Source organism: Colobus angolensis, unplaced genomic scaffold (genome assembly GCF_000951035.1).
Source record: "Colobus angolensis palliatus isolate OR3802 unplaced genomic scaffold, Cang.pa_1.0 Scaffold6, whole genome shotgun sequence".
Lineage (NCBI taxonomy): Eukaryota > Metazoa > Chordata > Mammalia > Primates > Cercopithecidae > Colobus > Colobus angolensis.
In genome coordinates, this window is record NW_012119598.1 from 22,019,196 (window position 1) to 22,045,881 (window position 26,686).

The window sequence follows — 26,686 nt, forward strand, 5'->3', positions numbered from 1 at the left end:
TTGTCTGAATGTATCACAACTTATCACTGTAGTAGAATTCTCGTTTTGAAGACATTTATGATTAAATATTATTGAAATGTACTCTTTGTTAAGTAAAGTGATGTTTACAAAAGGGGTAAATACTGTAAAACAAGAAAAATTTCCTGAAATTGAAATCGGTCACTGAAATTAGAATAAATGAATCCGTTTGTTCCTTCATTTATGATGACTGGACCGTAGCTCCTTGACTTTCATCTAGATCTTAAGCTTTGCCAACCACTACCTCCTCCCCAATTTTTAAAAAACTTTTTATTGTGGTATAACATAAACACGCTAAAGTGCAATGATCTTAAGCGCACAATGAGCCTTTACATATGTACACTTGGATGTGACTATCACCTGATCAAGAAATAAAGCATTTCTAGAATCTCATGTGATTTTCTCATGTTCCTTCCCAGTTCACACATCCAAGAGACCTCTATTCTGAATTGGAAAGTTTTGTCATTGTTAATTTTGCTTGTTCTTGAATTTCATGTAAATGGATTCATATGGTATGTACTCTTTTGAATGTGATTTATTTTGCCCAATGGAATGTCCATGAGCGTCATCGGTGTTGTTGTATGTTTCAATAATCTGTTTTTATTTTATTACTGTGAAGCGTTGTTTTATAAATATATCACAGTTCCCCCATTCTCCTGTTAAATATTAGGTTAATTTCCAGATTTCAACTATTATGAGTAAAGCTTCTGAGAACATTCTGTACATATCTTTTGGTAGACATGTACACTCATTTCTCTAGAATATTCCTGAGTGGAATTGCTGGGTCACAGAGTGGGCATATGTTTGGCTTTAATAACATTGCCCATCATATATAAAAGTTGCTACTATTCTATTAAATAGATTTTGGATGGGAAGTAGTAAAGACCCTTAAACAAATGACCTAATGTAATTAATATCCCTCTTGAAAAGGGGAAATATTTGGGATTTGTTTGGGGTTTTTTTTCCCCATGGGTAGTGAACATAAAGTTTATTCAAGAGCATGAAATAATTTGGAATATAGAGATTTTATTTATGTTAGATATATGATGGCAGATTAAATAATTGGGCCACATATTCTATTAGAATACACTTTGGTACAGTTTAGTTAAATTGGTAACGAAAGGCACAAATTGTATATAAGGAGGACATTGTTCTGAAAATCTGAAGACCTTAGTTCTAACTCTAATTTTAGTACTATATAACCATGTGAACGTAGGCAAATTAACCCCTTTAGATCTTTGTCTTTGGAAGTAGAAGTGATGAGAGAAGAGTTTGGTCTATATTATCTCCTAGGTTCCTTCCAGTTTCCTCATTCTGTGATTTTTAAAAAATAATTTTTATAGGCTGGGCATGGTGCCTTATGCCTGTAATCCTAGCAATTTGGGAGGCCAAGGTGGGTGGATTGCTTGAGCTCAAGAGATTGAGACCAGCCTGAGCAACACAGCAAAATCCCATCTCTACAAAAAATACAAAGATTAGCCGGACGTGGTGATGCACACGTGTAGTCCCAGCTATTCTGAAGACTGAGGCAGGAGGATCACTTGAGCCCAGGAGGCGGAGGCAGCAGTGAGCCAGAATTGCTCCACTGCACTCCAGCCTGAGCAACAGAGGGAGATTCTGTCTCAAAATAATAATGATAATAATAATCATTATTTATGTAAAGTTGATGTTTTGTTTTGTTGATATCTAATTAATGAATTAACCTAATTTATTAAATTTCACTGACTTAAGAGAAAATAGGTAATTATAGACTCAGAGTCATGGGACTGAATCTAAAATTAGATACTGCTCAAATTTTGATATAGAGATTATTAAACTAAAATTGTATGCCTTTTAAAATGAAATATTAAAAACTTTGCTGGCAACTTCTTTGGTTTTGTGATGTATCACAGATGTGCCTACCCAGCTACTATGCAGTCAGAATCCTAAAGGACATTCCACATAAAATGTTGCAGAGGTTCCGCTTTGGAGGGTTGTGTAAAGTCGGCTTGAAACTGATTCAACCAATGAGTAGCTCTTCAGATCCTGCACTGATTCAGAGCTTCACATGTGGCCAGTGTTTTTCTTAAAGTTATTACTAAGTGCCACAGTGTAGGAAACAGGGCAATCAGCTGTTTCTGTTATGATTAAAGGTAGACGTTTCCTTTCACAGTCTTTCTATTTCAACAGTTGGTTCTTTTATTACATCCAGATGAGACTGAAGGAGGCTATTTGATACTTCTGCTTACTGCAGAAATATATAATTATGTCTAATAATGCAAAATACTATGTGAAAAATATAAACAGGAAACAGATGTTAGGTGAGACATACAGATGCCGTAAAGTTGAGCTGTATTTGAGATGCTATAAACATGAGCTATATTTGAGACTAACGGATTTTCATACTTTCTTTGGACTATAACCTAATAATTTTATTACTGAGTGATGAAATACAGTATGTTTTCTTTGAAGTGGCCTGTAGGAATTTCTCATGTTGGACATTTTAATTTTTCACTGAATTAAAATTTTCAGTGAAAAATTAAAATGAAATTAATCATCATCCTATAAATATGGTAACATGAATGGTAGAATGACTATAAAATGACTAGTGATTGTGGAATTGTTCTGTTGTTGAGAATATAGAGTTTTCTTTTTGGGGCACTAGCATAGTATTAGTACACTATCCTCCACTCTTCCACTGATTTGCCTCATTATGTGACCTCCTTGCATCTTATTTATCTTAAAAAGGATTTTAATTTTAGGCTCCTATAATTTAGTCATATTCATAATTAGTCTTTCATAATTGCAAATGATGAAAAAGTATTTTTGGTTAACTGATCATTAAAAAATTCTCCTGTATAAAAAGTAAGAGTGTAATCTTCAAGTTTAAAATGCAGAAATGTAAGTATAAACAATCTAGAGTTTAGGTTTCCCTAGCGGCATATACCAGGTCATTGAAAAAGTCAAAATGAAAAATTGTGTGTCTGTGTATGTTGAATCTATGGCTTCTTTCACTTGAGCACATTGACTCTTGGTAAAATTAGCTGTTATTCAACTCAATTCAACAAAAAGTTATCAAACATTTTTCACATATGAGGTGGGAGGGAGATTATTAGGGAAGGATGCTAAACAACTAATCATGTACAATGTGGTAATTGCCTGATAGAGACACAAAACACTCGAAGTGAGAACAAGAAATAAATGATTACTACTTTCGGTACATTGAGAAACAGGAGGAAGTGATAATTGAAGCATGAATGGGATTTTAGTGGGCAAGGTTCGCTTAGAGTTGAGCAATTGCATTCTAGGGTGAGGGTAACATTTGAATAAGGGTAAAAAGCTAGGAGCATGTTCTGGGAAAAGCAGTAGGTCTGCTTTTGATAGGAACATGTGTCCCAGGGGTTGGTGCGTGTTCGAGGGTGAGAAAAGGGGCATTGTGACCTGAAGGCACCGACAGGAGATAGGAATGGAAAGAGTCTGAGTCTGGGAGCGGAGTGTGGCCAATGAAGTCCAGACTGCGTTTCGTACTGAGTGGTATTGACACTTTTGTTTGCTGTTACCCCAAAATAATTTTTTAAATGATTTATATTGATATTAAAATTTTTCAGTTTCTTTTTTTTTTTCTTTTTTTTGAGACAGCCTTGCTCTGTACACCCAGGCTGGAGTGCAATGGTGCGATCTCAGCTCACTGCAACCTCCGCTTCAAGTGATTCTCCTGCTTCAGCCTCCCAAGTAGCTGGGACTACAGGTGCCCACCGCCATGCCCAGCTAATGTTTTGTATTTTTAATAGAGATGGGTTTTCGCCATGTGGACCAAACTGGTTTCGAACTCCTGGCCTCCAGTGATCCGCCCACCTGGATATCCCAAAGTGCTGGGGTTACAGGTGTGAGCCACCACGCCTGGCCTCATGCTTTCAAGAGGTGTAATCTGGCATATTTTAAATAAGAAATTTTATAATAAAATCATTACATCACTCTTTTAAACGTGTTCAGTAAAGCATTTAAAAATATGGAAATTTACACTATCCTTTTTTTTTCCCGGAACTCAAATTTCCATTCTACTTCCTGTATAGAATTTATATATATATATACACACACACACACACACATATATATACACACACACACACATATATATATATATTTTTTAAATTTATTTATTTATTTATTTTTTGAGACAGCATCTCACTTCATCACCTGGGCTGGGGTGCAGTGCTATAATCCCAGCTCACTGCAACCTCTGCCTCCTGGATTCAAGCAATTCTCCTGCCTCAGCCTCCTAAGTAGCAGGGATTACAGGCATGCACCACCACACCTGGCTCATTTTTGTATTTTTAGTAGAGATGGGGTTTCATTATGTTGGCTGGGCTGATCTCATAAACTCCTGACCTCAGGTCATCTGCCCTCCTCAGCCTCCAAAGCTCTGGGATTACAGGTGTGAGCCACCATGCCCGGCCAATTCAATACATTTTTAAGCTTGAAAGTCTTCTATTGATCATTGTATCATCCTTCTCTGAATCAAAATATATATGTAAAATAAAACACAAACATTATTCTGATTAGAAGCCTCCAAATATTTTTAAGAGAAACATTTCTTTTGGATTGTTGTTAAATTATTACTAGTATAATTTAACATGTCACCAAAACATGTCACCAAACAGCATAAATATTAAAATTGTTTAAAATGCAGTCTTTAACGGCATGGATGTTGGGGGTGAATAGGCATGAGAACTCTTTATGTTGCTTAAAAAAGGCAGCTTCACCTGTTCTGTGTTTGGTGACCTGATGCCATTCAGTAAAGGGGAGAGGGAGGTGTGACAGGATACACAGCATTAAGCCTTCACCACAGACAATCCAGGTTTAAGAAAGACTACAAAGGAAGTTGAAGACCTGGAAATGGGCCTAAATAAAAAATACTCTCACAACCACTTTGTTTTCTCCAGGGCTACCTATCCTTTGCCCATTTGAAGACTCAGACTTACGTTATGGTTTGTAAGAAAACATTGTGAGACATGGATAGTGCAAAGTTACGCTCAAGAGATGGACGTAGCAAAATAAGAGACTTCTGAGGGTTGGGTAGCACCAGAAATCCATGTGAATCGGTGGGGTGTAGTGGATGAGGGCAAGAAATTCAGAGGTTTTGAAACTGGGTAACTGAGCAGGAGGAGGCTGTCATGCTCTGACAAGGAAATATTGCATTCATTTTTGAACTTCTTTGATATAATCAGTGATTATGATAAATCAAGTTTATTTAGGAGAAAATAAAATCAAACACCCAGATGGGAGTATTCCATTTGTTTTTAGTTTTAATGAGTCCTTTTGAATGTGTAATCATTAAACTTGTAAGGGATTGAATTTCCCTTTTTTCATTTCACTCAGCTGAAGATGTTTCAAAATGTTAATTTTACTCAGGGTAGCTTCATACTTGGTATATGTTATTTCATCTGGAATGCGTTTTTGCACCTTTTGACACTAAGTCTTAGATACCCCTTGCAAAATAATTCCCAGTTTTTCCTCTGATGAATTGTGCCCATTAGTGAATTCTGTGGAGAGATGATCCTATGAGGATAGGGCAATAGCAATCATCTAAACATTATACAGAAAATTTTTGATGGGGCCAGGCACAGTGGCTTATGCCTATAATCCCAGCACTTTGGGAGGCCAAGGCGGGTGGATCACGAGGTCAGGAGTTTGAGACCAGCCTGGCCAACATGGTGAAACCCTGTCTGTACTGAAAATACAAAAATTTAGCTGGGCGTGGTGGCGGGTGCCTGTAATCCCAGCTACTTGGGAGGCTGAGGCAGGAGAATTGCTTGAACCCAGGAGATGGACGTTGCAGTGAGCCAAGATCGTGCCCCTGTACTCCAGCCTGGGCAACACTGTGAGTCTGTCTCAAAAAAAAAAAAGACTGAAAAGAAAATTCTTGATGGTCCCCATTACTCTCCTTCCTAGTTTGCTTCAGCATATTACACATTCTGTTAGACTCGTCTTTGAAATATCTTTTTCCCTAGCTGTCTTCTATATTTTCAGTTTCTAAGTTTGAAACATTAAAAAGTCAGAGTACTTGATGTGGAAATCACTTTTTCTCACCTAAGATAGAAGGAAATTCTTATTTATTTATTTATTTTTGAGACAGAGTTTGACTCTCTTGCCTAGGCTGGGGTGCAGTGGTGCAATCTTGGTTCATTGCAACCTCTACTACCCGGGCTCAAGCAATCCTGCCACCTCAGCCTCCTGGATCCCTGAGATTACAGGGGTACACCAGCACACCTGGCTTATTTTAATATTATTTATGGAGATGGAATTTCACCATGTTGCCCTGGCTGGTCTCAAACTCCTGGGGTCAAGCGATCTGCCTGCATGAGCCACTGTGCTTGTTCTAAAGGAAATTCTCAGCATGTAATAAAGTGTACTGGATTTCCTTAATCATTGTTATTTAGGCTTATGCTTACCTAGTTCTTTAGCCAGGTTAACATAAGGTATTAATGATGTAATTTACAACATGTTTGCTCATTGGAAAGCTCTGATCATTGGAAACAAAGAGAGCAAAGCCTGCTTTTAAAAAACAAAAAAATCAACTTTAAAAAGAAAAAACAACAAAAAGCCCCAAAAGAACAAAATACAAAAAAAGAAAAAAAATCAACTGTAATCTTAACAAAAATTCCAAAATTTAACATTTCAAAATGCTTATGTATCAAATGATTTCTTCTGTTAATATGGGCAAAACCTTGCAAAAAAGGGTAAATTAGATTTTTTTATTTGTAGAGACCACAGACTGCCGGAAAGGGGAATTTAAAATCACAATTCCCGCTCTAATAAATTTAAATTTAAATTCCCCCTCTAATATAAATAAATCTATATTTTTTAAATGCATAAGATTGTAACTTCTATTTCATTTTAAAAACAACATTCTTTTGAAAACTCAAGTCTTAAAAGTAAATTTGGCTTCCCAAATGGAACTTTTTCCTGATCGTTCTTTACTTGCTAAAGGAGCTGTCTGATCCTATAGCTTTGGAGCTCATGTGTTTAAAAAAGCAGGTTAAAATCTCAAGATATTCTGACAAGGTGCCCTTAGACAAGCCAGCTTACCATGTCGTAACTAGAAATGCTTTCATTTACATTGCAATTAAAGAACTGACATGCGAAGACAATTTTACCAAGTGAAAACAATTTAAGTAGAACAGGGATGGAATATGTCCCTTGTGGCCTTATAAAAAATATATGTCTGTTTATTAGTTTGTACTTAAAACCCATATTGATCAGTAGCAAAAGACTGCAAAGATCCCATTAATTTATTACTTAATTTTAAGTAATGTAATAAGAGCTGCTTTACTTAGTTTAAACACATGAGACTTTTTTTAAAAACCCACCCATTTCTGACATAACCAAACTAAGGAAAATTTCGCAAATTGTGAAAATTAAAAATTATCTTTGACATATATAATGTTACATATATTTTATATATCAGAAACTACATAATATAGGCCAGGCGCAGTGGCCTATGCCTGTGGTCCCAGCAGTTTGGGAGGCCGAGGTGGGCGGATGACCTGAGGTCAGGAGTTCAAGACCAGCCTGGCCAACATGGTGAAAACGCATCCCTACCAAAAATACTAAAATTAGCCAGGCATTGTGGCACACACCTGTAATCCCAGCTACTCAGGAGGCTGAGGCAGGAGAATTGCTTGAACCCAGGAGACAGAACTGAGATCATGCCACTGCACTCCAGCCTGAACAACAGAGCTAGATGTTGTCTCAAAAATAACCCAAAAAACTACCTAATATATATCAAAGACTATGTATAATATACATAATATGTATATATTCTATCCCTTGTTTTAGAAAGACTACTCTCTACTGTTTTCTTCCTCTCCCACTCCCAGAAATGATTGTTAGTTAACACCTTCATGCAAATGAGTTTGTGCTGTTCCTCAAGAATTAGTATATGTATAGAGAGGATTACAGGTAGATCAATCCATAGGAATGATGCTCCTGTGAAAGACACTTGATTGAGCAATGTCGAGGGCACTGTGTTTATATTCCATTGCCACCATTGTGCCGTGGTCATGGTATTTAATTTCTCTAAATCTAAGATCGAGTGAAGTAAAACTACTACTTTTTTCTGAGGTTTAAATGAGACAATGAGTGTGACTCAGTACATTGTCTGGCACATACAGATGCAAACTGCTATCATTACTGTTACTATTTATGCTACTATTAGTGAAGCAGGATTACTTCCCTGATCCCTTTGTGGGCGGGAACTGGAGTGCACAGGCACTAGAACTAGCCAGCTGCTTCAGTGTCAGCAGGGGCAGCCTCTACTTGCTTGGTCCTGCTGTGTTCCACACCTCATGGGTGGGGGAGTTCAGGTAAGCAGGTGCAGGAGCTGGAGCAAGTGGGTGCCGGCAGGCAAAACTCTCCATGCAGGCCCTGTGGCAGTTTCTAGGGAGGTGCCCGAGACTCCTGAAGCCCCAGAAGGAATGTTACAGTGCCCTTTTAGCTTTGCCATTCATGGACGGCTTAAGTGTTAACAGTGGAGGCTGCACTCACACTCGTGGCACCCAAGTTCTTGTCCGGCTTCCAGGAGCAATGAGGTTGCATGAACGAATTAGAAATGGTAAATGCAGAGGATTTTATTACTGATGAAGGTGGCTCTCAGTGGGAAGGGGAGGTAAAAAGGGAATGGATTGGGAAGGTAATCTTCTCCTCTCTGAAGCTATGCCTTCAAGCTGTCCCTTTGAAGTCAAGCTGCTTCTCACTGACATCCAACTATAATCTCCAATGTCCAGCTGCTTCTCCTCTCTCTGCTGGCTGAGCCTGGAGTTTTTATGGGCACAGGATGTGGGATGTGGAAGGCTATGGGTGGTTTTGGAAAGGATAACATTTGAGCAGGAAAACAGGGATGTAAGTTCTCATTTTGGGCTGCAGTTCCAGGCTTGAGGATGGAGCCCTCACCAGTGACCTGCCCTTTTCTACCCAGAGTTTCCCTGCCTCCTCTCCCTATCACTACTACTGTATCACTAATAGTGCCATAATTTGAAATGGGCTGGGGAGCCTTTTTTGTTCTCTGTAATCATTCCAATTAAATGGCTTCTTATGGCCCATTTTTCAAATACTTTTTTTTTAGGTCAACGACTTGTAATTGTACATATTTATAGGGTACAATTTGATATTTCCATTCATATGTATGTTGCATAATGATCAAACAGGGTATTTAGCTTGAACATCACCTTACGCATTCATCATTGCTTTGGGTGTGGACATTCAAAAGCCTCTCTTCTAGCTATTTTGTAATTATATTCCATGTTGGTTTTTTTTTTTGAGACGGAGTTTCACTCTTGCTGCCCAGGCTAATGTGCAATGGCGTGATCTTGGCTCACTGCAGCCTCTGCCTCCCAAGTTCAAGCGATTCCCCTTCCTCAGCCTCCCAAGTAGCTGGGATTACAGCCACCTGCCACCATGCAAAGAAAATTTTTTTTATTAGTACAGATGGGGTTTCACTATGTGGCCAGGCTGGTCTTGAACTCCTGACCTCAGGTGATCTGCCCACCTCTGCCTCCCAAAGTGCTGGGATTACAGGCGTGAGCCACTGCACCTGGCCCTGTTCCATGTTGTTAAGACCTAAAGTCTTAAAATAACTTCTAAGCTAGGCATGGTGGCTCACACCTGTAATCCCAGCATTTTGGGAGGCTGAGGCAGGAGGATCCCTTGAACTCAGGAGTTCACTTGAACTTAGGAGGTGGACTCTGCAGTGAGCTGTGATCACACCACTGCATTCCAACCTGGGTAATGGAGTGAGACCCTGTTTCAAAACAACAACAACAACAAAAAATAACTTTTAAGACTTCCCTTTCTGTACAATACATTTAAGAGGTGGAGGAGAGAATTGTCTGTCCCTCTTTTCTTCTTTTACCTTCCTTCTCATTTTTATAGCTTTTCAAATAAAGAAATTTTTTCTTTTTGTATCTATTTATTTTTTCCATTCTCTCATCATAGCTCCAGGGACAACATTGTTCTAATGGTAATAACTTGTTCAGGAATGGGTCTAAGATGTTTTGCTGATTCTTATCTCTGATTTTCCTTTGTTTGTTGTTTTCATATTCAGATTTCTCTCTCCTGTTATGCTAATGTAGAAGTATTATGAGCCCCTTGAGTCTAAGTGCTTGGGTGATTTGGACCCTGCTTAAAAGAAAGGTTTTTTTTTTTCCCTTCGTTTTGAAGAAATTGAGCTCAGACCTAATGATCTATTGTCAAGAAATACTGTTAGCTTTATATGTTAGTCTTTGAAAATCATTTCATTTTTCTCAAACTCACTAGATAGTATCACATATCATTTTATAATTTAGTTGTTTCAAGATGATAGCAAGAGTAATGAATCTTTCTTTTAATAATGGTTGTTTTCAGCAATGATTAGTTTTTTATTCTATTTTTCAAAATTTAAAGAAATATGCATTGCTTTTAATAGAGAAAAGAATGTATATTTTTAAAGAACAGTGGAGACTTTTTTCATTCCTTTATGTGCACCACTTATTTTATGCGTCTTTTGTCTAAGGGAATGGGACAGGTTCAGCCTTATAAGATACTATAAGCCCAACCCTCAAATGTATAATTCTGTCTTTAAAAGGACTTTAACAAAATGTGTAGTAACTGGTATATTTAATAAAAAAAAGTAAATAGAGAATCATTAAGTGATCTCCAAGTATACTTATTTTTCTAAATATACTTTTAAAGATATATCAGTGGTATTATTAGACTTAGAAAAGCCAGAAGAACTGATATGGCAGGTCACTAGGTTATTTTATAAAATACACAGCCTTGTATTTTAAGACACTAGGTATATTATGTGTGTCAAAATCAGATCAAGTTAGAATTTTGAGAGTTTACTATGCATGCAAAAGAAAAGTTTATGAACCAGAAAGACTTCAAACTGAAAAATGGCACGAAGTCTCGATTTTACAGCCACTGCGGCACAGTTCATAGACTGTAAAATAGGAAGTATTTTGACCTTTCCCATGACTGGCTGTCCTATATTCTTCTTTAAGGCAAACAAAGATATGTAAGCTGATTTGTCTGTAGCTGATTGGTTTAACTTCACTGACTCAGAAGGACAAAAAGTTTATGTTTGTGTTTGGGGTTATTGTTCTGAGGAAATCAAGATGCCTCAAGTTTTGGTTACCTGTGTACAGTGGCCTTGTGTATCTAAACTGTGGCCACCATTTTTATTTATTAAACATATGCTATCTTTACAGTTTGTCTGGAAACTTTTTTTTTTTTTGAGACAGTCTCATTCACTCTGTCACCCAGGCTGGAGTGCACTGGCACAATCTCAGCTCACTGCAACCTCTACCTCCTGAGTTCAAGTGATTTTCCTCAGCCTCCTGAGTAGCTGGGACTACAGGTGTGCACTATCATGCCCAGCTAATTTTTGTATTTTTAGTAGAGATGGGGTTTTACCACGTTGGCCAGGCTGGTCTTTAGTTCCTGACCTCAAGTGATCCGCCCACCTCAGCCTCCCAAAGTGCTGGGGTTATACCTGTGAGACACCGTGCCCAGCTAGGAAACATGGTTATCTTTCAAAATTGAACTCTACTTGGGGTAAAACCTTTTGTTGCTTCTTCCTCCCCTGTGGTAACCTTCATAGTTGATAGACACTTCCGTCCTAATATTTGTTGAAAATTAGTTAAGAAGAAAGACGCTGTGCTATGACAAGATTAGGTTCTAAATCCAGTTATTCCACTTGCTGCTCTTGACTGTAGACACATCATTTGGTTTTATTTTTTGGGACAGGATTTTACTCTGTCGCCCAGACTGGAGTGTAGCGGCCCAATCACAACCACCGGCAGCCTTGACTTCCTGGGCTCACGTGATCCTCCTTCCTCAGCCTCCCACGTAGTTGGAACTCCAGGCACGCATTACCATCCCCAACTTTTTTTTTTTTCTCACTTGTAGACATGGGGTCCCACTAGTTGCCCAGGTTTGACTTGAACTCCTGCATTCAAGCTATCCTCCTATCCTGGCCTCCCAAAGTGTTGGGATTACAGGTGTGAGTCACTGCATCTGGCCAGGCATATCATCTTCAACATCTCTAAACTTTGGTATTTTTATCCGTGACATGAGAATGCATCACTGGATTAATCAAAGTCCTTCAAAGAAACATAATGGGGGTGTGTGTGGCGGGGTGGTGTGAAGTGAGGGAGAATTTATCCTCGCTCTGTCATTTTGTTTAATTGGAGCCCTTAAAGGATTGGATGCTACCCACCGTTGATAAGGATGGATCTTCTTTTACTCTGTTGATTGAAATGCTAATCTGTTCTGGAAATACCCCTGCAGACACCCAGAAATAATGTTTTATCAGCTATCTGTGCATTCAGTAGCCCTGTCAACACATAACATTATCACAGTAAGGATAAACTAAGTTATGTTGTATAGTAAAATCGCCTCCAAAATCTCAGTGGCTTATAGAAACAAAAATGTCTTTCTTGTTTATATTACACACCCATCATGTACTGGCTGAAGCTCTGTTCGAGTTTTCTCCACTTGAGAATTTAGACCATGGAATTATGGGGGAAAAGAGACTGAGAGAATCACTGGTTTTTTGTTTCTATTTTTATTTATTTATTTATTTAGACACTGAGTATCGCTCTGTCGCCAGGCTGGAGTGCAGTGGCGCGATCTCAGCTCACTGAAACCTCCACCTCCCGGGTTCAAGTGATTCTCCTGCCTCAGCCTCCTGAGTAGCTGGGATTACAGGCACGCACCACCACTCCAAGTTAGTTTTAATCAGGTCATAGATAAATCACTTAAATATTTTAAGATAAATCTTTAACATCTGCCTTTCCATTGGATTCCTCAATTATGTACATCATATTTAAGAGAAGCCAATAAAACTCTGAACTGAAGGTACAGCCTGAACTGCCCTTTCCCCATTAAATTGATCAGCTGTTGATTCATTCTGTTAGTGTGTAGTAGTCTTTTCTTAAATGGAGCAAAGGCAATTGTGTGTGGATTTTAAGGCTTTTTATAGCATGTACCTGTTCATATAGTGTTTGAATCACCAAAGATTTCACTGTTAGTTTTAGTTTTTCTCTTTGTTATTTTATTTTAGAGCTAATACAGCAAAATTGAGTTTTTCCTATGTGTCCCATTCTATGCATTTTAATATATACAAATAGATCTGTATAACCACCACCATCATCATGAGACAAAACCTCTATTTTGATTTCTTGCCCTTAACAGAGTAGAATAATAATTTAAAAACAAATTAGGCCAGGCGTGGGGGCTCACACCTGTAATCCTAGCACTTTGGGAGGCTGAGGCAGGCAGATCACCTGAGGTCAGAAATTTGAGACCAGTCTGGCCAACATGGTAAAACCCCGTCTCTACTAAAAATGCAAAAATTAGCCGGGCACGGTGGCACATGCCTGTAGTCCCAGCTACTCGGGAGGCTGAGGCAGGAGAATGGCATGAACCTGGGAGGTGGAGGTTGCAGTGAGCAAAGATTGCACCACTGCACTCCAGCCTGGACAATAGAGCAAGACTCTGTCTCAAAAATAAAAAATAGAAATAAATGGAAAAAAAAAAAACAAAACACTGATCGTATTAGTTGAAAATAAATGTGTTTGTGTGTGTAATTATAACTGTTAGCATTTTATCATTGGTTTCAAGATGTACATTTCCATCTTCAAAATGTAAAGCCTGGTGACGGTGACACTAAGATGCAGTGGTCATGGTAAGGGAACACTGAGGTCCTTTTGCATTTCTGTAAACACTAATTACAGCAGATGTTTTGTCTCAACCTGTTTTAGCACAAATACTGAAAATGTTAACTCTTTGCAGTTTAGAAGAGAATTTCCTGTTATAATTAAGTTATAGGTCAAATGTAAATTAGAATCTGTTCACAATATCTTATCCTTGTCATTTGGGTCATAAGAATTGGAAATTTCCCTTTCTTGATCTTATCCTTGTCATTTGGGTCATAAGAATTGGAAATTTTCCTTTCTTGTGCTCCCTCATTCACTTTCTGATGCTATTAATGACAATTTATTATTAATTGCTAGAGTAAATGTAGGTATTGGTAATTCACTTACTAGCTGTTACAGTGCTGTTAATGAAGTAATGGATGAAATATGTTTCTGGTCTTACTCTATCTTATATGACTTGGTAAGTGTTGAAGGTGAAGCCAGAAATAGGATTGCCTAGAATACTGGCATTGGTCTTTTGAACATTGCCTAGAAGTCTTTGTGGGACTTATGCCAAAATAACCATATCAATTAATTGGGACATTCAGTCATTTATACATTCAACTACAATGTAAGTATTTGGGGCCAGGAATTGAGCAAGGGAATAGGGAAATGAACATAAACAAGATATACCCATGGGATATGAGGACATATGGTTTAATTGCAGGATAGGGAAGTAAGAGCTAATACAAATCTATGCAGTGTGCTTTGGCATTGAGAGTAGAGCTATCAACTGTCTGGAAAAAGATATAAAAAACATAATCTTGCTACAGTAGGGACAAAAGCATTATGCTAAGTGAAATAAGCCAGATACAAAGGAACAAATATTATATGATTTCAATTGCAGTGGTTCAATTCATAGAGACAGTAGAATTGTGGTTATGAGAGGCTTGGGGAGCAGTTATGGGAGAGTTGTTTAATGGGTACAGAGTTTCAGTCTGGGAAGATCAAAAGGTTCTGGAGATGGACAGTGGGTGATGGTTGTCCAACATTGACTGGACTTAATGTCACTGAACTGTGTACATAAAAATGGTTCAAAATCAACCAGGCAAGCCTAGGCATGGTGGCTCATGCCTGTAATCCCAGCACTTTGGGAGGCAGAGGTGGGTGGGTCACTTGAGGTCACGAGTTCAAGACCAGCCTGGCCAACACGGTGAAACCCCATCTCTACTAAAATACAAAAATTAGCCGGGCATCGTGGCGGGCACCTGTAGTCCCAGCTACTCGAGAGGCTGAGGCAGGAGAATCACTTGAACTCGGGAGGCAGAGGTTGTAGTGAGCGGAGATTGTGCCACTACATTCCAGCCTGGGTGACAGAGGGAGACTCCCTCACCAAAAAAAAAAAAAACCAGGCTCAGTGTCATGCATCTGTCATCCCAGCTACCTGGGAAGCTGAGGTGCATAGATGGCTCAAGTTCAGGGATTTGAATCCAGCCTGGGCAACATAGCAAGACCCTGTCTCTTTAAAAAAAAAAAAATTTAAATGGTAAGTTGTATGCCTATTTTACCTCAACAGAACAATAAAAGTAAGAATTTCATTCTTACTTTTGATAATAAGTATCAATAAATGATAAGATAATATCATTATCATTAATTGTCACATTCTGCTCATTTTAAGAGATTCTTAATTTTTCTAAGGAATTTTTATACTTTTCCCCATCTTTTTTTTTTTTTTTTTTTTTTTTTTTTTTTTTTTTTAGTCTCACTCTGTCACCCAGGCTGGAATGCAGTGGCGCAATCTCGCCTCACTGCAACCTCTGACTCTTGGGCTCAAGCAATTCTCATGCCTCAGCCTCCTGAGTAGCTGGGATTATAGGTACGCATGACCATACTCAGCTAATACATATATTGTATTATTAGTAGAGATGAGGTTTCACCACGTTGGCCAAGCTGGTCTCAAACTCCTGACCTCAACTGATGTGATGTGCCTGCCTCAACCTCCCAAAGTGCTGGGATTACTGGTGTGAGCCACTTCAACCAGCCCACCTTTCTCCCATTTTTTTGTCTCTGTTATAATTTTTCTAATAAGATCTTATATGTGCCAGCTAATCTGTAGCAAGGCTATGTCATTAGAATGTTTGTATTAGAGCCAGGAAATATGGGTGAAACTTGCTTTACCACCTTAGTCAAGCTAATATAATTCAGAACATCTGAAATAGTTTTGCATTAAATGATACATTTAATAAATTCTAAATTCCCATGTTTTATTATTTAATTGAAATAAAGCCAGGCATGGTGGGCATAGTTGCTGATACCTGTAATACCAGCATTTTGGGAGGCAGAGGCAGGAGGATCACTTGAGCCCAGGAGTTCAAGATCAGCAAGCCTGGGCAACATAGTGAGACCCTGTCTCTAGAAAAAATGTAAAAATTAGCCTGACGTGGTGGCATGTGCTTGTCTTCCCAGCTACTCAAGAGGCTGAGGTGGGGGAGGATCACTTGAGGCTAGGAGGTCAAAGCTGCAGTGAGCAATGATTGCACTTTGGCACTCCGGCCTGGGCAACAGAATGAGACTCTGTCTCAAAGAAAAAGAAAATAAAAAGAAGAGAAATAAATCCTTAGATGTTACAATATGGTTAACCCTTGAAACCATTAAGTGAAAGAAGCCAGTCACGAAAGAAGTCACATATTATATGAGTCTATTTATATTAAACGTCCAGAATAGGCAAATCTGTAGAGTTAGCAAGTAGACTAGTGGTTGTTTTAGAGCTAGGAGAAGGGTTCATGAAATGAGGGAAAATGGGAGTGGCAGCTAATGGGTACAGGGTTTGTTTTGGGGGAAGGAAAATGTTCTAAAATTAGATTGTGGTAATGGTTTTACAATCCCGTGAATATACTAAAAAATGTTAATTGTATACTTTGAATGGATAAATTGTATGGTATATGAATTATATCTCAAGCTATTTTGAAAATATTTAAAGGGAATGGGATAGTTTATCTTTTTTTGAAGGTTTTTTTTTTTTCCTTTAGCATATCACTTATATGAGCTGAAAACAACAGAGCGGTGTAAAGTTTAGAATTTTGAATATGCATGTAGTTCATAACAAAGCTGTCATCTGAGAGGGTTTTCTGTTTGATCACTATCAGTGTGGATGTAAACGCATCTCAATGCAAGTGTTAACATCTTCTATAAACCTTCACATACTGAGTAATTGCACAGGGGCCATGGTGCTGAGGCGAGCACATACTGAGAGATTTTGTTAAGCCAGTAGTACATATATTCAAAACTAGGTAGAATGTAATGATGAGTTTGATGACTGTAGGGCAATAAAAATGAAATTTAGCAGTTCTTTTAAAAATGTAACCATACATAGAACTGCTTTCTAAAATTAAGTCTGTTTTCATTCAATTTATTTTTTTCTTTATATTTTAGGTTCAGAGAAAAATAACAAACACTGAGATGATTATCACTTCATAAGATGAGGACTCCATGGAATAGTACCAGATAGAAACACTGTTTTTTTAATCTGGCTAGCCATTCTGCAGTTCCTGCCTGTAAATGGTTAATATCTGTATTTTAAGCAGCCTTGATACATCAGCCCTTCCATTGTAAATGACCTAATATTAAAACACATACTTTTTCCATGCTAACTGCTACCAGAGCTCCTCAGCTGCTCCCCCTCCCATGTGAGCACATACATGCCCACCAAATCTGCCCTTCAGCTCAGACTCACCCAGCTCAGAGCACCGAGCTGTGGCTTTCTTTCGTCAGCCACAATTTGAGCTAAATTCTTCTATTTCTCTTGTCAAACCTGAGACCCTTCCCTTCACTTGTAAATTACTTTCATAAGAAAATGCATTATGGGCTGGGAGCAGTGGCTCATGCCTGTAATCCCAGCACTTTGGGAGTCCAAGGTGGGGGGATCCTGAGGTCAGGAGTTCGAGACCAGCCTGGCCAATATGGTGAAACCCAATTTCTACTAAAATTACCAAAATTAGCCAGGTACGGTGGCGGGCACCTGTAATCCCAGCTACTCAGGAGGCTGAAGCAGGAGAATCGCTTGAACCCAGGAGGTGGAGGCTGCAGTGAACCCAGATTGCGCCTCTGCACTCCAGCCTGGCTCACAGAGCGAGATGAAAAGAGAAAAGAAAAGAAAAGAGAAAATGCATTGTGATTTCAATCTCAAGCTTCAGCATACCTTTAGTCATATAATCCGTGATGGGGCTACCTTTATTTAAAGTGTCTTGGTTTTTACAGGCATACCTCAGAGATACTGCAGGTTTGGTTCCAGACCTCCGCAAAATAGCAAATATCATCATAAAGCAAGTTACATGATTTTTTTTGGTTTCCTAGTGTATATAAAAGTTATGTTTATACTATATCATAGTCTAGTAAGTATAAAATAGCATGATGTGTAAAAAATATACATACCTTAATTTTAAAATACTTTACTGCTAAAAAAGGAGCCTTCAGCAGGTTACTATCTTTTTGCTTGTGATGGATCTTGCCACGATGTTGATGGCTGTGGACTCATCAGAGTGGTGATTGCTAAAGGTAAAGAAAGTAGCCGTGGCAGTGCAGCTTCTCTCAAAATTGGAGTCAACTCTCTCAAACGCTGCTGTATCAACTATATTTAGGTAATGTCATAAATCCTTTGTTAACAATATTCACAGCATCTTCAACAGGAATACATTCCATCTTGAAACCCCTTTCTTTGCTCATCCATAAGAAACAACTCATCATCTGTTCAAGTTTGATGATGAGACTGCAGCAATTCCATCACATCTTCAGGCTGCACTTGTAATTCTACTTGTTTTCCTGTGTCCACCATATCTGCAGTTACTTCCTCCCTTGAAGTCTTGAACCCCTCAAAGTGATCCATAAGTGCTGAAATCAGTGTCTTCCAAACTCCTATTTATGTTGATATTTTGTTCTCCTCCCATGAATCACAAAGGTTCTTAATGGCATCTAGAATGACAAGTCCTTTCCAAAAGGCTTTTAATTTACTTAGATCCATCAGAGGAATCACTATGGCCTTACAAAAATGTATTTCTTATATAATGAACTTGAAAGTTGAAATTACTCCTTGGTCCATGTACTGCAGAATGGATGTTGTGTTACCCGGCATAAAAACAACATTAATCTCCTTGTACATCCCCATCAGAGCTCTTAGATGACCAGGTGCATTGTCCATGAGCAGTAATATTTTGAAAGGAATCTTTTTTTTCCTGAGCAGTAGGTCTCGATAGTGGGCTTAAAATATCCAGTAAATCATGCTGTCAACACATATGCTCTCACCAGGCTTTGGTGTTCCATTTATAGAGTACAGACAAAGTCAATTTATCACAATTCTTGAGGACCCTAGAATTTTCAGAATGGCAAATGAGAACTGGTTTCAACTTACAATCACCAGTTACATTATCCCCTAACAAGAGAGTCAGTCTTTCTGTCCTCTGAAGCTTTGAAGCAAGGCTTCAAAGCCTTTTGTATTGACTTTAGCTATAAAAGTCCTCGATGCCGCCATTTTTCAATAGAAGGCTGTTTTGTGTGCACTGAACATCTGCAGTGTGCCGTAGCCATCTTCATCAGTGATCTTAGCTAAGTCTTCTGGATAATTTGCTACTGCTTCTACTTCAGCACTTGCTTATTCACTTTGCACTTTCATGTTATGGAAACTGTTCCTTAAACCTCATGAACCAATCTCTTCTAGCTTCAAACATCTTCTGCAGTCTACTCACTTCAATCAGCCTTTATATAATTGAAGAGAGTTAGGGCCTTGCTCTGGATTAGGTTTGTGCTTAAGGGAACGTTGTGGCTAGTTTGATCATCTATCCAGACCACTGAAACTTTCTCCATATCAGCAGTAAGGCTGTTTGACTTTCTTATCTTTCGTGAGTTCACTGGAGTAGCACTTTTAATTTCCTTCAAGAACTTTTCCTTTGCATTCATAACTTGGTTGACTGGTACAAGAGGCCTAGCTTTTAACCTGTCTCAGCGTTTGATATGCCTTCCCCACTAAGGTTAATGCCTTCTAGCTTTTAATTTACAGTGAGAGACGCGGGACTTTACCATCCACTTGAATATGTAAAGGCCTTTGTCGGGTTATTAATTGGCCTAATTTCAATCTTGTTGTATCTCAGAGGATAGGGAGGCCCAAGGTGGGAAGAGCCAACTGGAAGAACAGTCAGAACACACACAACATATTGATTAAGTTTGCCATCTTATATGGGCACGGTTTGTGGCACCCCAAAATAATTACAAGAGTAACGTCAAAGATCACTGATCACAGATCATCACAGCAGATATAATAATAATTTTAAAAGTCTGAAATATTGCAAGAACCACCAAAATGTGACACAGAGAGACAAAATGAGCACATGCTGTTGAAGAAATTTGCCAGTGCACGTGCTTGACACAGGGTTGCCTCAAAACTTCAATCTGTAAGAAACACAGTATTTGGGAAGTACAATAAAATGAGGTATGCCTGTACTTATGTATATACCTATAGATTTACATATAATTATTCATTTGTTCCAGAAATTAAGGCAGGCTGATTAAATGCCTGTTTACCTCCTTGAATATATGTTTGTTTACCTGGTTGAGCCCAACTGAAATATTACTAAATGAAAGTTTGTCTTCCTATTGAAATTACAGTTATACCTCTTTTCATGTATATTGATGTAGTTGTAACCCATATCTGTATTTAAATGTTTAGTGGTGTACTTAGCACAGTATAAGCTATTGTAGAGATCCAGAGGGAAGAGTAAAATATAATTCCTGGCCTTGTGATGTTCAGTTCTGGAGATTCATTATTGTATTGCCAGGAAGAGCTAAGTAAACACTTTGGTAACACCAGGAACAGGTTGCTGAGAAGTCATGAAGGAAGAAATTTTTGAAAGGTGAAGAGAACACAAGTTGTCCTAAACTAAGAGTGCTGAGCAAGGAGAGGAATGGAGGCAAAAGCAAAACAAAAAATATGTATTTTGTCTCCTTGGGTACATTAATCTGTGTTAAGTCATGATTCTCTTAGTGGCAGAAACATAGACTTTAATTAAGGGGCAAGTGTAATTTTATTTTGTGTTCTAGCAGTATGAAGTTGCAAGGCCTGTAGTATGAAACTAAAGATAATTACTAGTGGGAAGGTTTATTTTGAGAACCATGGGGGTGGTGGGGGGGAGGGGGAAACCACCACTTTTATCCCACTTGTTTGCTATTAACATTTTAATTAGTAAATTGGCATACTGTAGCAGGACAAAGTTTCATCTAGCACAGTATCCTGTTTATAGTACGAGGCCACCCTGAGTGTTTCCAAGAGAAACTGCCCCACCCTCTCTGGCCCGGGGTCATGTTTGCTGGTAAACCCCTTTCAAATTTATGTCATGCAAATCAGTGCCAGTTACTTCTCCTTCACCTGCTGGTGCGGGAACTAGCTTATCAGAAAGCTGTTTTATTTATTTTTTCATAGGTTCCCTGTAATCCATATAAAATTGTGTTACTGGGAACTTAAAATACATGCCAAAAGAAAAAAACTTAAAAATTAGATGATTTACATATGGAGTACTTATTCTATTAGTATATGCCGGATTATCTTAATTTATTTTCACAATAGCCCAGTAGCCTTATGAGATGAATATTATCCCTCTCTCCATTTTATGGATGAGAAAAAGGCACACAGCCCGAGTGTGAAGTTTCATCTCACAAAGTGTATTACATGTCAAAATGTCATTTCTCACCACAATAGATAGGTCTAAAGCTGTGAGTGCTGCCACTTTAGAAAACAAAGATCTTTGTACAATTATGTTTCTTAAATTTGGTGGTGGGATTTTGATGTTCAAGTGTGAAGAACCTGAAAGGCAGAGGATCCTAGCATAAGGCCAGCATATTTACTGCAGGATGGGTAATGTGAGTGTGGCTCCGCCTCGCCCAGCTCTAGGTGTCCAGTATGGCTACAAAGAGCCTGCTGAGGCCAGGCGCCGTGGCTCACTCCTGTAATCTCAGCACTTTGAGGGGCCGAGGCGGGCGGATCGCCTGAGGTCAGGAGTTCAAGACCAGCCTGGCCAACATGGTTAAACCCCATCTCTACTAAAACCACAAAAATTAGCCGGGTGTGGTGGCACATGCCTGGAATCCCAGTTACTTGGGAGGCTGAGGCAGGAGAATCGCTTGAATCCGGGAGGCGGAGGTTGCAATGAGTTGAGATTGTGCCACTGCACTCCAGCCTGGGTGACAGAGCAAGACTCTGTCTCAAAAAATAAAAAAATAAAAATAAAAATAAAAGAAAGAAAGAAAAAAAAGAGCCTACTGAATACCCAGCCCAGAAATGTAACAGTTTCATGAAAGTGTATCCAGCTGTTTTTCTAATAAATAAGAAATTCTTCAACTCCAATTCCAATTTAGTAGTCTATATGTAACAAGGTTAGTAAGGCATATATACCTATTAATTCCTGGTAGAAAAAGTGTGGATAAAGGATATCTATGAGTAATTTTATTTTATAATCTGAACTTCTTAGTAAAAGGAGTATTTTAAACAACCGCTACTAAGAAGGTAACTGATTTGAGTTCATCTCTGGGCTTCCACTTTGGCTGAAATGCTAATGTTCACAGTCAATGAAAAGAAAATGGAGAAACACAGAGCATGGTTGATCCATATGCATGACTGACTCTTGAAGAGCTAAGAGGTAACTGGACGGAATTAGCTGGCTCTTTGATTCCATAAGATCCTTCAAAATACTTTCTGAAGGATGAAATTAGGTAACAGATGTGAAAGTGCAATACTTTGAAAATTAAGAATCACTGGCACATGCAAGTTATTAATGAGCCGCTCCCTTTATGACGTTTTTATTCACTACTGGACTCTGAAAGGCCGTATGCGCCTGCTGTCTCTTTCTTTTCACTTTTCTTTTTCTTTTTTTCTTTCTGTTTCTTTTCTTTTTTCTTTTTCTCTTTCTCTCCTTCCTTTCCTCCCTGTCTTTCAAATCGATGACCTGATAGCATGCAGCAGTGGAGAAGGACCACATTAGTCAACTTGCCTAATGCTTGCATGAATGGTGACATTACACAAGTTCGCCTCTGTCACTCTTTCTTATTCGACCCCTTTGTGTCCTTGGAGGAATTTTTAAACACTCTGAGTTTTTTAATGTGTTTCACTTACATGTATTCTCTTTCACTTGAAAAGATATGTTCTTCTTTCTCTTCCTCTCTTCTTTCGCTTCTTTTTATGCATCTTAAGTATGAATGTTAGTAGGTACCCAGTGGTGAAGTGGCTGGCCTTACTGTCTGATCATGTGCCTTTTGCATAATAGATACTCAAAAAATATGTGAATGAAATTTAAAAAAAAAGAAACAGGTGAGTTGCAGAGTTTTTTCCCCTCATTTTTTTTTTTTTTAACAAATATGTCGTTTGTCCTGGCAATAATATTTGTATTAAAAAATGTGTTAACCTAAATTTGGAAATTTTCTCTATTCAAGTATAGGGTATTATGGGATCTCAAGTGTTTGCCTTAAATATTGATGTTTTTCCTACAAATGTAACAAGGCAGAATGTAAAACTCCTTTGAAGTGAAGTAGGAATAGTGTTTGTTTTGGTGTACTGAAAAATCTTTTTACTCTTTAGGCATTATATGAGTTTATCTCTGTTTTGTCACCTAAGAGAAACAGAAAGCATGAGGAAATAATTATTCTGTGAAATCTTCTGAAAGTGATACTGAATTCCCAAATCTCATCATAGAATATTGCCAATTGATGTTCACTTTAAGAGGCTTGATGATTGGTCTGTTTCAATTAGTATGTTTATTTGCTTGTGCTTGTGATGTTGATGTGAGGAAAACCATTCCACAATTTGTTAAAATGATTAATGTTTTCTCCTTCCATTTTTTTAAGGAAATGGCAAAAATCCTTAATCACCCCAGAGTCTACGCTTTTCTGCACATACCAGTCCAGTCTGCCTCCGACAGCGTACTCATGGAAATGAAAAGAGAATACTGTGTGGCTGACTTCAAAAGAGTAGTGGATTTTCTGAAAGAGAAGTAAGTCTGTTAGTACTTAAGAAAATAACCATTTCTTTTTTCTTTCAAGAGCTTGTGGCAAAAATGCACTTATTGCAGCCTTACAATTAAAGGTACAAGAAAGAAGGCGAGACTTTCGAAGCTTTCAAAGCCTTTAAGTCTTCTTGGCACCTTTGATGTGGTTTTATCTTTCTCCTCAGTTTATACCCACCTTCCATCTGTACATGACACACCATTAATTTGTGTAAGATTGCCAGTCGTTTTAAGGTAATGTGAATTGTGATTATTTTTATACCTGACCTGGTGGATGAAAACTGCTTTAGCTTTTGCTCTGTGTAAATCTCCTTTAATGTGGCTTTTTGAAGTTATAAACTGGTTTTGACATGGACGAAGGCCAAATCGTGTCACTACAAAAATAGATAATTTTCTACTAAACAGCATTTTTTAAAGAGTATCTGGAATGTCTATGCTTTTACACACAAAGCCCTGTAGTTTGCTTAAAGAATTGTGATTTACAAGAAGGTTTGAGGATTCTAATTTTTAAGGTTCAAATTGCTATTGACCAAAATTAAGGCATATTTACACAATGTCAGACATGAATGATAATTTTGTTTCCACAGAAAATACTTTCAGCCCTTAATTATGTTCTTCAAAACCCTGCTCCTCATCATCACCAAACATTGACTGCCTTCTGTGATTATGCCAGGCAGGAAATGGAAGTACTGGCCAGGGTCACACAGAACCTTCTCAAGTCTGTGGCACTGTTCTCCCCTCTGGGGATATGTCATTTGTCTTGGCATATTTGTGGCCTGGGTCTTCCTACTTTTCATAAATTTTTTCCGCAGCCTTTTCCTCTGTTGTTTTGCTTAATTAAGATACAACTTTTTATTTCCATCGTCTTTATAATTATGTACCTTTGTACTATGTCAGAGTACTGCATGGATATGATTGCTTTATACAAATTGTAAGAAATTATTTTTTCTGCCTTTAATTAGTCATTTATCCTAACTGCATATGATCGTTTTAAAATCTTTTTCTTTTTTCTATTCTTCCATACCTTTCCTTTACATATCTTCCTACGTTTTTTTTTAACCTCTAGGCTTTCTTGATTATCCTAACCACCAAGAATAAAGCTACTTAGTGTACATTCAAACTACAGCTAATTGTCCAAATATTCAAATCAGTGCATAGAAGATGTATTTGTTAAGTACTACAGCCTTCAAAGTGGAAAATGGAAAATAGATCTCTACCCTTTTTAGTACTTTTAAATCTTGAACAGAACTGTGTTAAGCTAAAGAATATAGATTTTTATGTGAAATGTCTGCTGTTGGCCTATAGCCCTTTCTTGCCTTTCTTCTATTATTGCAGGCAAATTTGTCTCATATAAGAGAGTTATTTTGGGCACGCTGGCACTGGTAAATGGAATATTTTCAAAATTTCAAGTCAGTTGTTACACTTGTGAAATTTCTTCCTTCTTTGCCTATTATAGCAGTAGCGAATAAAAACTTGATACTTGTTACACAATATTTTCCCGAGTATAGACATGCATCCCCTGTGCAGATTAGACTAGAACACTTTCCAGATAGTTTGTTGCATTTATGTGATTAAATGAGGTTAGGGAATCGCACCTCTCTTTTATCTTTATTTGGTTGAGAGCTGACTCAGTTGTTGGAGGAATTAGTGTGGCTACTTAACTGGGCAACAGTTTCACAAGTTATGTTCTGAAGGTCTGTTAAATCTGTTCCATCTTCAACAGTTCCAACAGCCTCCATGAGCTATATAGAAGTAAAAAGATGATCATGTCAGGTATTAGGAAATAGTCTCTTGAATTTCTTTGGATCTGGGTCCTTTCTTTGGATTCTGAGTTATTGTGAGGCGTCTATGTAGTTTTTCTAGAAGTATTCAACCAACTGGAGGATCCTAGAACCAACTATGTTTCCCAGGTATCTCTAGTATTTCTAGCAATGAAAATATTAGACATACCTGGAGAAGATATTGGAGATGCCTGGAGATCACACTCCATCCCATACCCACCCATGTATAATTTCAGTTTCAAGTGCCATGAGTCACTTGGATTGTAGAATATGAGTCTAGTCAGTTAGCATCTCTGAGAGATTTTTAAATTAACTCTGTATTGTGTATATGCAGCAAGGGCAGAAGCAACCCTGGTATGTAATTTCACATGTAGATTAAAAGTAAGATATATTGGAAAACTGTATTAGGCAGCCAATATGATATACCTGCTTATGTATAGCAGAAGACTGAGAAAACGTCAGGTAACCTATTTTTTTAAAAAAAGAAATCAGATTATCGCTGCTAATAAAGCGATCCTAGGCCCGGCGCAGTAGCTCACGCCTGGAATCCCAGTACATTGGGAGGCTAAGGTGGGTGGATCTCCTGAACTCCAGAGTTCAGGGTCAGCTTGGGCAACATGGTGAAGCCCTGTCTCTATCAAAAATACAAATTAGCTGGGCATGTTGGCTCACACCTGTGGTCCCAACTACTTGGGAGGCTGAGGTGGGAGAACCGACTGAGCCTGGGAGATGAGGTTTCAGTGAGCCAAGATTACGCCACTGCACTCCAGCCTGGGCAACAGAGTGAGACCCATCTCAAAAAATAAAATAAAAAAGTGATCCTTGCATAGTTTCAGATGGTTCATCAGAACCATAAAATTGTGTATTTTGTCTAGTCCATCAGTTACGTGTGAAGAATAGTATAGTCTTACTCCCATGGGGACAGTATAATCAACTTTGCCATTTAGCAAAAAAGAGTTTTCCTATCCTCTTGGGGAAGTCCATCTACCTAGTGAATAATTTCCAACTATTATGGACATTTAGAAATAAATGAAATATTTTAGACTAGGCATGGTGGCTCATACCTGTAATCCCAACACTTTGGGAGGCCGAGGTAGGTGGATCACCTGAAGTCAGGAGTTCAAGACCAGCCTGGCCAACATGGTGAAACCCCATCTCTACTAAAAAAAAATAATAATAATGTATATATATTTAT

The 26,686-nt window shown here is 38.3% G+C and overlaps 1 protein-coding gene across 2 annotated transcripts in view; it reads left to right on the plus strand.

The window, feature by feature from the left end:
• Positions 1–26,686, plus strand: part of CDKAL1 (CDK5 regulatory subunit associated protein 1-like 1) — a 715,588-nt gene that overhangs the window by 454,893 nt on the left and 234,009 nt on the right. For both annotated transcript variants that reach the window (XM_011962766.1, XM_011962767.1), the window contains one exon: positions 23,553–23,698. In XM_011962766.1, coding sequence (XP_011818156.1) covers positions 23,553–23,698 — 146 coding nt within the window. The remainder of the gene's footprint in view (positions 1–23,552; positions 23,699–26,686) is intronic.